At 33.8% G+C, this 13,153-nt stretch overlaps 1 protein-coding gene across 6 annotated transcripts in view; it reads right to left on the bottom strand.

The window, feature by feature from the left end:
* UBR3 (ubiquitin protein ligase E3 component n-recognin 3) overlaps window positions 1-13,153 on the bottom strand; it is a 234,896-nt gene that overhangs the window by 144,355 nt on the left and 77,388 nt on the right. For all 6 annotated transcript variants that reach the window (XM_032880422.1, XM_032880421.1, XM_032880423.1 and 3 more), the window contains exons 12-19: window positions 11,080-11,145; window positions 10,908-10,997; window positions 9,440-9,568; window positions 8,730-8,782; window positions 8,493-8,626; window positions 8,044-8,128; window positions 6,106-6,248; window positions 3,488-3,584 (exon numbers count right to left, since the gene is read on the bottom strand). In XM_032880422.1, the coding sequence (XP_032736313.1) occupies window positions 3,488-3,584; window positions 6,106-6,248; window positions 8,044-8,128; window positions 8,493-8,626; window positions 8,730-8,782; window positions 9,440-9,568; window positions 10,908-10,997; window positions 11,080-11,145 (797 nt within the window). The remainder of the gene's footprint in view (window positions 1-3,487; window positions 3,585-6,105; window positions 6,249-8,043; window positions 8,129-8,492; window positions 8,627-8,729; window positions 8,783-9,439; window positions 9,569-10,907; window positions 10,998-11,079; window positions 11,146-13,153) is intronic.

The following is a 13,153-nucleotide window of genomic DNA, read 5'->3' as shown; positions in this document are numbered from 1 at the left end:
CTGCTTCTCCCTCTACACCACCCCCCCCTCATCCACCCTCATGATCTCTCTTGCCATCCGCAACAACATGGATGGAGCTAGAGAGTATTACGCTAAGCAAAACTGGTCAGTCAGAGAAGGACAAATACAGTTGATTTCACTCATTGGTAGAATTTAAGAAACAAAACAAGGAAGCAAAGGGGGAAAAAAGTAAGAGAGAGAGAGAGACAAATTAAGAAATGAGTCCTTAAGTATAGAGAACAAACTGATAGTTACCAGAGGGGAGGTGGATGGGGGGCAAAGGGGAGGAATGGGTTAAACAGATGATATGGACTAAGGAGTGCTCTTGTTGTGATGAGAACCTGGAGATGTATGGTGTTGCTGAATCACACTATATTATATACCGAAAACTAATATAACACTGTATATAACACTGCTAACTGGAATTAAAATAAAACTTAAAAAGATGGCATTTCACCAAATTAATCCATGAATTAATCTAAATGCTATTGATTAACTTCAATCAACACAATTTCAATCAAAATCCAACTATGTTTCATCATTAAGTTTCATATGATCATCATAAAATTCTAGGCAAAGAGCCAAGAATAAATAACTATTATAAATAGAAAAGAGAAGAAAGGAGGAGAATGAAGAGAAGTAAGAAGAGGAAAAAGAAGAGAAACTTAACAATATTTGTGGTAGTATGGGATTAACTTACAAACTGAACAAAAGAGATACAGATCTATACACATAAAGATACCTGATACAGTCAAGTGCCTTTATTAACAGTAGTTATGTTCTATAAAATCACCACAAACATTTAATTATTGCTCCCAGAAGAAATACAGGATTAGGTTCCTGTAAGTCTGAGGTCAATTTTGTTAATCAAAATTCCATTTGCATTACATTTGTCAATGTCCTTGTAAATCAAGACACTCTTATAACAATGAAAAATCTGCTTTTTCACGGGACCCTTTTCTAACTCTTAGCAAGTATTTTTAAAATTCTTCCACCTCATGATCTACAAAACCTGCCTTGCCTGTATATTTAACATTTTCACATTATACTACCTTCCTACCTTTTGAAAGAGGAAGCCAGCCAAGCACTAGCAAAAAAAGGTTTAACATTTTCCTGACCCTTGCTAAACATGAAAGGAATTTCTTTGGCTTTCAGCCTCACAACAAAGCTATCCGCCACACTTTTTTTATGAGTCTTCATTCACGAGTCCACAAATTTAGCTTTTAACCTTCCCATAGCTTCATCACACATTACAAGTGTTATTTTAACACTTTTTGGGAATGACCTCATGTACAGATCAGTGAATTTCCTCTCCCTCTGAATGTACCATATGAGTGATCCATTACCACTGAAGTCACAGCCAACAGCACTATAATCCATGAATGAACAAAGCATATCTAACAATGAATTTTCTCTGGAAGGCACAGCAAAGCCTTCTGGCCCTTAGGAACACCAGACAGCACTTTGGTAGTACATTTGGGGGCCACTTTAAATAGCAAAATCAAACAAAAAGAACAAAAATGCAAAAACATAGCATTAAATACACCACAAAAAAATACTTGATTAAAGCATGAGAGCTGGAAGAGAGGGCAGAACTTTGCTCTGTCTAACCTCAGCTGATGCACTCTGCATGTTCATACACACCTGCAAATACCCAGGAAAAACTACAAGTATTAATTGTGGATTCAAAACTTTAGCAAGTAGCCAAATTTGCAAATAAAGAATTTGCAAACAATGAGGATCAACTATAAATGACAGAATTAGCATATTAAAAATCAGTAAGAAAGGAATGAATCACTACCACAAACAAAAATCAATTCCAGATGGATTAGAGATCAAATGTAAAAAGGAAAACTTGAGAACTAATAAACTTTAGACGACCTAATAGAAAAACTGGCAAAAAATAATCCATACACAGTTCTCACAGCAAGAAACATGGAAAGAAATCAATAGATTTTTTAAAAGCTCAATCTCACCTAATAATCCAGGCAATGCAAATTAAAGTGAGTTACAAATACAGCACTTGAAGTTAAAAATCAAAGAATGAACGTTAAGTATTTAATTTTACTTTCACGCTAAACTGCAACAGAACTATAGTGATGGTATTTTTTAAAGGACGAAAGCCACAAAGATGGGGAAAGTCACCAAAAAAAAAAAAAAATCAAAGATTTTGTTAACTAGGAAGCATATGGACACCTGGTTAACTCATCTAGTAGCGTTAAGAAAACCAAATCACAAGAAGGTAATGGGGAAAGCTGAGCATCAATCCAAGTAACACCAGAGAATCCTCAAAAGGCTCAGAAACCAGCAGCACCTGGTACTTTGGTTAAATGGAGACAGACGATTAGAAGTGCTCTCCCAGGGGTACATAGGTGGCTCAGTCAGTTAAGGGTCTGCCTTCCATTCACGCGTTGATCCCAGGATTTTGGGATCAGCCCCGCATCAGGCTCCCTGCTCAGTGGGGAGTCTGCTTCTCCCTCTCCCTCTGCCCCTCCCCTGCTTGAGCACACCTGCTCGCTCGCTCTCTCAAACAAATAAAATCTTTAAAAAAAAAAAGAGTATGAAGAACCTCAGACTATTTCTCCAAGGGTTTTAGAGAAAGGTAGACAGAGATGCTGATGGCTGAACAAGCTTTTGCTTTCTGTCTTTGTTTTTGAGGAGGAGGGTCTGCTAAAACTCTACATTACAAACTACTTCAGATATATCTGTGATGGATCAAAAATTCAACATGTATCTTTTACTGCAAAGTCCTGGCAAAAGAGAAGCTTCAATTATACCTAATATCTATATTTACACTTGGATAGACAAATATTTTCTCAAGATCAAATAAATTTTTATCATTTAAAACTTGTTTTAAAACATAAAAATAAAAAAATAAAATTTTTAAAATATTTAATATATGCTTTAGAAAAGCAGATAAAAGATATGATGTTCAGCAATACAACATTTTTAAAATAGTCTACAAAAACAGCAAACAAAAATGAATTCTTCGTTGAAAAGGTATTCTTCAAAACTTTTTTCTGCAATCATTTTGAACCACTTTGTTAAATATTTATAAGTAAAATTCAATTTGCTTTAGCTATTTTCCCAGTTGTGAAAAACACAGCAACATCACCACACTTTTTGTAAATAGTCATCATCTCTGGTAGCAGACAATTTTATTCTCTTAACTTGTGCCTCCTCTACTGGTTTAAAAGTAGAACAACATAAAACCAGGTTTTGCATCTGACTGGTCAAATAGCAACTAAGTGTGTTTTTTTTAATTTATGTCTATTTCTGACATTTTATAAAATTTATCAGATTCTGCATCAAGAATCTTGAGAACAAAAAAGTCTGGCAGACATTTTTTTAATCTCAAAATATTATTTTCTCTCCTAAAGATTAAGAGTATATTTCAATGATAGCATATCACATTTGTGTTATAACTGAAATTTTTCTACATAAATAGAAAACATCCATTATTATACTAATATAACAACAGACTTACAATGCTGTGTATCTGTCCATTGCAGATTGCACATCTCTACGGTAAACTGTTCGAAGAATGACCATGACAGGGTCAAACTCCTGATCCCAGACTTCAGCTATTATTCAAAAGAAAGTAGAAACAAAACACTGACTTCAGTCAATCCTTGATGACTAAGTACATTTAAGTATATTTTAAATTCATAAGATGGGATAGTTTGATTTGATTATATATTTGCTTTAATAAGCCTGATATTGTGACTACTATTCTAAGTCAAAAATCATCATTTCATCATTATAAATATTGTCAGCAAGAACTAATGAGCAAAAACTATTATAATGTAAAAAAGATGTTATAATATGATAAAGCTTCACCATAAAAGTTTAGTTCATCTTTTTTTTGTAAAGTGCCAACAGAATGTAAGAAACACAACACATTAACAACCTTGAAAATATTCAGAGATATAAATATGAAAACTAAATTAAAAAACTACTGAGCTATTGATTTTCAAGAGTCTTACTTTGTAATATTTTGGTTTGTAAAAATTGATCATTGATCACCTTACCGTCTTCACAGTTAGGAACCATCACCTTATGTGTGGTATGTGTATAACTGTAGTACACAGATGATTTTAAGTGTACAAAGATTTTCATTTTAATAACTATACAATTATAACATATATTAGGAAATTGTACATTGCATACAAAACCCATAATCTCACTAATAATCATGCTCAGCAGGAGGCAAAGTTTAAAAAAGTGAATCCATTTAGGGATATACAGCAGACTAGGTATATAATAAAAGAGATGATATTTAGATGTGGTAAAAATCTACAACATGGCCTGAGAATAGTAATTTTAGAAACCACTGCCTCAAGAGTATATCTTGCCTAGATTTGTTTTTTCCCATCTCATTCTAGCAAAATTCTTAGCATCTGAAAACATTAAGAAGCTTAAGTTTCTCTCTATACATCTACTGTAATTTCAACTTCCTGGCATAAGAAACTGTTAACAATTGTCCCTATTTTCATGTAACAGACCATTCATTCATCCTAAATTATCTCTCATAAGTATGACTTAAGATCCTTAAGATAGGCCTCCACAAAGACAAAGACCTTTGTTATTATATCTATTATCATTTCTTGTCCTTCACTGTTAAATCTATTAATCTGTACAACTAAAATGCCAATGTTTTTTACCAGAAATTATGAAACAGAAGAAAACTTCAGTGATTAACTAGTCTAGCAGACTTTAGTGTTCTGTGGACTCCCACAGAAGTTTAACTGGGGCCACTTCAGGAGCAAGGAGATAACAAAACAGATGAGAAATAATGTCCACTACCCATACCCACATTAACAAGAGCAGGTCTGCTTTCACTGGTTTTGTGTAACAGATTTACTTAAGGTTTAGTTTCCCAAAACTAAAGGTTTATTTCAACCACTTTTAAAAAGCCTTTAAAACTCTGATGTATTCCAACTCTCTCTTTTTACAAATAAGTCAAATCCAAAGTTAAGAGACTGCTTTTCTCAATATCATACAAACTAACACAATTCAATACTGAATTTGTATATGAAAACTAGTTTCTTAAATCTAATCTTCAAAAGCCCAATGCTCCATCTCAGTGTCTCAAACTTTACTGTGCATGACAATCACCTCATAGAGCTTGTTAAAAATGCAGATTCCCAGAATCTATCCCCAGAGATCCTGATGAGAGCAGATTGGGGCTGAGGCATAGAAACCCGTATTTTTAATAAGGACCACAAGTAAGTATGACAAAGGTAATCCTCACATTACACCTTATTAAGCACTGTACTACTCCACACCAAAAATTCATCTGAACTTTAGATGCAAAGTATTCTCTACAATACAATAATTCTCTGTGCTTTTCCTTTAATGGAATACACACTGCAACCAGAGACTCTGGATTCACCTTTATGATCTCCTGGAAAAAAAATCCCACATGATCAGGTTTATTCTGCTGTGTTTTGCCAAACAGGATGTGCTATTTATAACTTCTATGTGGGCATCAGTTTTCAGTTAGACAAGCGTCTTGAGGAAGTCAAGAAGCATGTAAGTGCCTCCTTCAGAATTTTAACTTAGATTAGTGAACATGTGAAAGTAAGAAAGACAAGACTGTGAATGAAGACTTCACCTACTTCTGGCTCTTGTCAAGCATGTCTCTATGAAGCCAGGGAGAAAACCTTGGAAAACCAACCACTTAAGGAAAAAAAAAAATGTAAGAAAATGTAATCAATATTCTATACAGATTTTAATTTTAAACTGTTTCAAGTTAAATTTGGGGTGCTGAGAACTATTTCAAAATCAAATTTAGAGACCAAATACATTTTTTAAAAATTTTAAGTATATAGTTTTATAATTTCTGGCTCATTTACAGTTGATTCACTTATAAAAATGAACTAGAATTTATATATAAAGCTCCTCTTCTAATTTAGAGTCATCTAAAACAGTTTACTATAACATAAAACCATAGATTTGTAAATAAATAGAAGCAATATCACCATATACCATAAAAACTCAAACCTGAATACATAAAAAGCAAAACATTTTCTTGTACTATACACAACAAATCACATTCAGAAAACTGATTTTGAAAGAAAATGTTCATGCATATAAACATACCTTTAGGAGTATACATGCCTTGCTGCATAGAACCTCCAGGTTCAAAAACAGGAGCCTTAAAATCAGCTACAGCTGAAAGAACTGATTCAAAACTGTAACTGCCTGGAATAATGCCACTTTTGGGATTTGGATTTTCTGGAATATGATGTATGTGTCAAGAAAAAAAAAATGCCTAAATCCAGCTTTTAAGTATAAAATTACCAAGGTACTCTAGTTTCTAACTACTTTTGTTAAAACAGAGTAATTGGCTGTAATATATAGAATTGGCCACAAGAGGGCTATACAGTACAAGAGCGCAATAATAACTTTTTATTAATTGTGAACTTTTAAAATATTTTTAATCTAGAAGCCTACTAATAAATTAAATGCTAAAGTAGTTCCCAAGTTAATTTCCTCCCAAAGAAATTAGCTAAATCTCAGGAAATGAAAAAAAACGTTTTTTAAAATTTATCTCCATTTTCTTCATTTTATAAATGTTATACCTTCCTTTAGAGAATCAAAAACAGTCTGCTAAAAATTAGCCAAGATTTTTATGAGCAGACTATTTTTCCAAAAACGCAAAATGTCATCCTCAAAGAAAAATGAAAACGATTCTAAACAAATTTTTACAAAGAAGAAAACCAGAAAGCCACAAAGATCCTTTTTCCATTGATTTCATATCAATTAATTAATTAATCTTTTAAATTCAAAGTTATGGAAGAGTGCTTTTGCTCAGTTACAGCACTATATACATTATATAACAGTTGAATGAAATTATCAAATATCAAATTGATGCCGCTTATGAAAGTCTTCAAGGTTATCACATAGGCATTCCATAGAAGTTATTTCACAAAATTTTAGCCAATTATTCCAAACGTATTCATAATATGCAAAGTAAACTCAGTCCAAATTTTACAAAATAAATTCTTATCACAAAATAACACAATATTTGTCTAAAATTTTTTAACAATAACTTTTAACAATAAATTTTATTAACAATAACTTAAAAAATAATAAAGTATATACTATATGTTCTGTCCTACCCAAAGAACCATAAGTTTTGTAAGTTTATAGATGATATAATCTTTGCCCTTAAAAACCTCTTGGCTTGGGGCACGTGGGTAGCTCAGTAGGTTAGGTCTGAGCCCATGTCCTGGGATCAAGCCCCCTCATTCGGGATCCCTGCTCTGCGGTGGAGTATGCTGCTCCCCCCCTCCCTCTGCCTGCCTAAGTCCCTGCTTGTGCTCACTCTCTCTCTTTCGGTCAAATAAATAAAATCTTTAGAAAAAAAAGAAAAGAAAAAAAAAAAACCTCTTGGTTTAAGACTAAATTCTAAGGGATGCCTGGGTGGCTCAGGCCATTAAGAGTCTGCCTTCGGCTCAGGGTCCTGGGATCAAGCCCTGCATAGGGCTCCCTATTCACTGAAAAGCCTACTTCTCCCTCTCCTTCTGCCCCTGCCCCAGAGCATGCTCTCTGTGTCCCTCTCTCTCTCTCTCTCAAATAAATAAATAAAATCTTAAAAAAAAAAAAAAAGACTGAATTCTAAGAAAAAAAATCCTTAAAATGTTTAAAACCCTGGTAATAATTATAAAGTATGCCTTTAAATTTAAGCCATGAATTCCAACCTAGGTATACAGTAAAGTAGGCCTAACTGCCTTTTACAAAGTGTCCAGCTTCCTTTCAGGAATGCTGTCCTAGAAGGGCAGACCCTTGGGTACTCAGAGCTATCAGTTCTGAAGTCTAACCAAGGCCAGTAAGAGCTCCCTGAGAGGTAACAACGGCAAAAACATCTGCCACAAGCCCTGAACACACAGTTGAACAAACAACTGAAGTTCTTTTCCACACTATTTTTCAACTCTAAAAATATTTTTTAACCACAAATGTGATATATCTTTAATCTGTACAAATCATTGTTTAGATCCTATATTTAACAAAAAATTAAACTTTTCAAAGGATATAAGGTCCAGCAATGAACTATGTGTCCTGTCATTCATACACAACTGGGCTACCATTTCTGCTCTGAGAATCTCATCATCAGACATCCCTAAAACAATTAAAAAGAGAATTAATAAATCTGAAAATACATAAATTTTAAAGAAACAACTTACCACACTTTTTATTAAGCTGTTTTACTAAAAATGAGAAGCTTCAAAAATTAAAGAGCAAAGACTGCAATGCCCCAAATATAACCAGTTTAAATAACCTACTGTTTGCAGCTCCCTTAAATAAAGGGTTTTTTAAAGGATATTCTAAAAGGAGTAACAACTATACATCATGTCAAGAATTTGAAACAATGTTTAAAAATATCCAAATCCTTTTCTTTTTTCCATAAGCAAGTTACTACCACAGGGAAAGGGGAGGAAAGGGAGGATAGTTAATACCCAAGCATTAGTATGAGTGCTTTTTACCTAAATGTAAACGAAGACTTAAAAGAATCACAAGAAATGTAAGAGCGCCTTCTAACATCGATCTCTCATGCTCTGCATCAAGTACTGTGTTTTGATGTTGTGACGCCATTGTCAACAAATCCACTACCTTAAATCTATAATAAGAAATATTTGAGACAGATTTTTTTTAAGTTAAAACAAAATCAACTTAAATTCCAAATACTTCCTAAAATACCTGTCTTAATAAACTATGCTTACCTTTCAAAGACAGATGAAATAAAATAATCTGGGTCAAGTCTAGAAGCACAAACCTTTAAAAGACAAAAAAAAAAAAAGAAAAGAAAGAAATTTTATTTCTCAATATTGTTTCATTTCTTGTATTAATTATGTTGTTTGTTTGTGTTCTGTATCTTATGTTTTGACATTGGGGGCGGGGTGGCTTGCCGACATGGAAAGAGACCACCTCTCTCCCATCTACCTAAGAATAGTAAATATTCCTAAAGCTATTCCTAAAGACAGTAAACAACTTACCTAGCAGTAAACATCTTACAAGCAAGTCAATCACCCCCTTTATCTAACTCTCACACAGCAAGCCAATATTCCCTCTGCCCTAAACCAACCCAAGACCAAGCACCAAATTAGGAAGGACAGCTCTGATGCCCCAAAGTCCACAGGAATTATTCAAACTAACCAATTTTAAACTTTCCCCTGCCCTGTCTTGTCCTTCCTATGCAAATGCCAAAAAAGGTTCTGCTCTAGGACTGCCCCTTGCCCCTGCTCCTACCACTTGACCAAAATCGAATGCTTCCCCTGAGGCTCTGTGTGGCATCGCATGCCTCCTTCTCTTGGGAAATTTAAGTAATAAATTCTTTCAAGAGCACTGACCTCTTTGTGTCATCACTGAGTCACCTCTCTAAACTAATCCCATATTTGTAAAGTACAATATCTGCATTATCAAATTGGCTTACCTGTAGTAAGTAAATGTCAGGGTCAATCATGGAATTACAGAAATGAGACTGGACATAGGTCATAGCTTGTCCTTTGATTTGTAGACCATTTCTTACCCACATATTGCTATGGATTTCAGCAAGACTTGCCTAGTAAACCAAAAATTAAGTAAATTAAAGAAGTCTTCTAAATTTAATCTTTATGAAAAACATGTTACAGTGAACAATCATTTCAAAATATTTTATAACTGGATCAGAGCATAAGCATGACATCCTGACCCATGTTAATTTAAAATATCCAATTCAAATACATATTTTAAAATTTTTAAGTGCTCATTATGCTTTATACCATCCCTTCTTTTGGAGTTTATACATGAGTTAGTTTTCCATGATTCGGAAACACTTAAAACAATTTTCAATGAAATCTTTCATGAGGAATCAATGACACATTTAACTCCTTCCTTCTCAAGAAAAAAAAAAATTAAGTTATGCTTAAAGAAACACAGGAATAAGTATAAAACAAAGTTGACTGTCCCAAACTAGTCATTTTTCAAATAATTAGCAGGTAACAGAAGGTCAGATTAGAATGTTTCATAACATTAATGTTTAACTCTTCATGTATTTGTGTCCTGCATCAATCAAAACCAAGCACAGTCATAACTTCATCTCTTACTTACTCTTAACCTGCAATGTGAAAGTTCAATGATAATTAAAAAATCTAAAATAGCCAGGAAAAACAAATTAAAGTGCCAGTACATCTACTATACATAAGCAGTTGGCCCACAAAATTATAGTATTAGAACTGAAAGAAACCATAGTGCTTATGCATGAAAATCCTCTTTTCTCTCCTCTCATTTTTCAGATGAGGAAACTAAGAATCAAATTACCCCAAACAACATGGTAATTAAATTGATGTAGTACTAATGCTAGAAATCTGTTGGGTCTCCTGACTCTCAAAACAGTGCTGTAGTATGTTAAAAACTTCCCTATGAGGGTCATCAAGGGAAGGGAGGGAAAAATGAAACAAGATGGGACCCAGGAGGGAAACAAACCATAAGAGACTTTTAATCTCAGGAAACAAACTGAGGGTTGCTGGGGGTGGGGACAGGGTGGTTGGGTTATGGACAGTGGGGAGGGTATGTGCTATAGTGAGTGCTGTGAAATGTGTAAGACTGATGATTCACAGCCCTGTACCCCTGGGACAAATAATGCATTATATGTTAATAAAAAAAATTAAAAAGAAAGAAAGAAACTTCCCTATGAGTAAATACAGTGAAAAGAATTCCTGGGGAAATTTTAACTAAATATAAGTTTCATAGAACAAAAAAAAAAGACCAAACTATAATCTAGCAAAATTACCTAAGTTTAAAAAAAATTTTTTTCAAACATTTTGGCTATAAGAACAATGTAAATTTAAGGCATAAAATTCAAATAAAGAACGAACCACATAACCAAGAAACTCAATTAAAATAAAAGCCTGAATACATACTTGAATTTGGAGTGGGTGAATCATTAGTTTCATTAACATTTCCTGATCAGGTAAAACAGAATCCAAATCTAGTTCTTGACATTTCACAGCCTAAAAATTATGAAAAAAAAGTTACTAATTCAATACTTAATTTCCAATATTTAAAAAAAAAATTGCTGGACGATAATCTTACCTTACTCAAAAACATAGCATAGTAACGATGAAGGGGAAGATGAAAAGTGACTTGGTTAGGTGCTGGCTGGAATACACAAACAAAATCCACAAGTCAAAGAAGGTTTCAGAATGCTAAATTCAAAGAAGGTTTCAGAATGCTAAAACCACACTTTGACCTTGATTTATTCCTATGCCTTTTTAACAAAACTTGAACTTTTAGATGATATAGCTTTAAAAAACCACTGCATAGAACAAGGGATGGAATATATTTCCCTTTACAGTAGCCTATTTGGGAATCTTCAAATGCACGTACACCAAACATGACGGTAGTAACCAGAACAATAATCACAGCTGACCTTACTCACATTACCTCATTTAATCCTGAGAAGAACCCTATGGAGTATAAACTATTAATGTTCTCATTTTATAAGTAGGGAAATTCAAGCTTGGAAACTTAAGACTGAAGAGCCCGTCTGGACTCCACTGTTGTACTCAGACGGTAGGGGAAGGGGAAGGCCTTGCCTATGTTCACAAGCTGGATAAGTTGCTCCCCACACTGGCACTGAACACACATCCTCCTTGAGAAAGCTTAGTACCGTATGTATCAAGGAACTCTGACATTCTTGTAAATATTATAAAAATTGTATTTTAAGTCTACAAATCCCATGGATCATTCTATCACTATAGAACAAAGCTATATAACAACTGTCCTTCTTAAACAAATAAGAAAAATTAAAAATGAAAAAGGTATTGTTTATTTTTAAATGCTTTTGCAAATATTTTCTGGATAAAATTAAAAAAAAAAAACCTTATCCAGAACATTCAATTATGCTGATGTAATATTGGTATAAAGTTACTAAAAAGTTACAAAGAGTTGCAATATGTCACCATCCCTTAGTTTTCTTTTTTTTTTCAAAACAAATATAATTAACGTCCCCCTCAACGTGTGAATAAAGAGCTATAGAAATTTGTTCTAATAAATAAAAGTTTGCCTTCCATAAAAAGGAGGGAATTTCTGATAAATGCAACAACATGTAAGAAACTTAAGGACATTATGCTAAGTGAAATGTCAGTCACAAAAAGACCTACTGTATGATTCCACTTATATGAAGTACATAGAATAGTCAAAATCATATACAGAAAACATGATAATTGTCAGGGGCTGGAAGGGAAAGGAAAATGAGGAGTTACAGTTTTGAAACATGAAAAATTCTGGAGATTGGCTGCAGAACAATGTGAATATACTTAACACTACTTACACTTAAAAATACACTTAAAAATGCCTGATGGTAAATTTTATGTTATGCTTATTTTACAACTAAAAATAAGTTTGCTCCCACATTACTATAATCACCTGAGTAACATATTCTATACTAACTAGCTAAATCAGAATCTCCCTCAATTTCCTCTGAAGGTATTAAGGACAGTGGTTAATAAAAGCTAGATTTGCATGAGTTCAAACCCTGACTCTGCCACCTCCAGCTATAAGCTGTGAGCAAGTAACTTAAACTCGCCACGCGAAAATGACTGGCCTGTAGAACAGAAATAATAAGCAGCAAGACAAATGTGAGGATTATCTTTAACATAGTACCCAACACATAGTACTATTACCTACAAAGTCATGGACCTTGTCTTGTCTTTCAAGGCTTTAGTATTTCTGAAGTTCATACTCTTCTGTAGCATTATATTCCATAATCCCTTCTTTTTTAATATGACAGATTAGTCACTTGCTAAACTCTTCTTCCACTGCTTCCATATAAAATGGTGGTCGTCAGATATCATTCTCAGCTTTCTACTCCTCTCCTTCTAGGTGACTTTATCCAGATTCACAGCTTGGACTGCCAACTCGACCAAGATGACTCCCAAATCTCAGCAGAAGTCTCGCTCCTAAATTCCAAACCTTACATTTCAGTGTCTACTGAACATCATCACTTAATAGTCTATGCAAACCACAAATACTTCGGGTCCAAACTAAACTCAGCTTCTTTGTCCTAAAACGCAATCCTCCTCAATGTTTCTTCCCAGTTCCCTAGTAATTCAAATCTGAAATGTAGATTCTTTCCCTCTCACAAGTCTCCAACATCTGATGAGGC

This window comes from Lontra canadensis, unplaced genomic scaffold (genome assembly GCF_010015895.1).
Source record: "Lontra canadensis isolate GAN:19392208 unplaced genomic scaffold, GSC_riverotter_1.0 scaffold69, whole genome shotgun sequence".
NCBI lineage: Eukaryota > Metazoa > Chordata > Mammalia > Carnivora > Mustelidae > Lontra > Lontra canadensis.
Note: the sequence above shows the minus strand (reverse complement) of the source record. Positions and strands in the feature narration are given on the sequence as shown.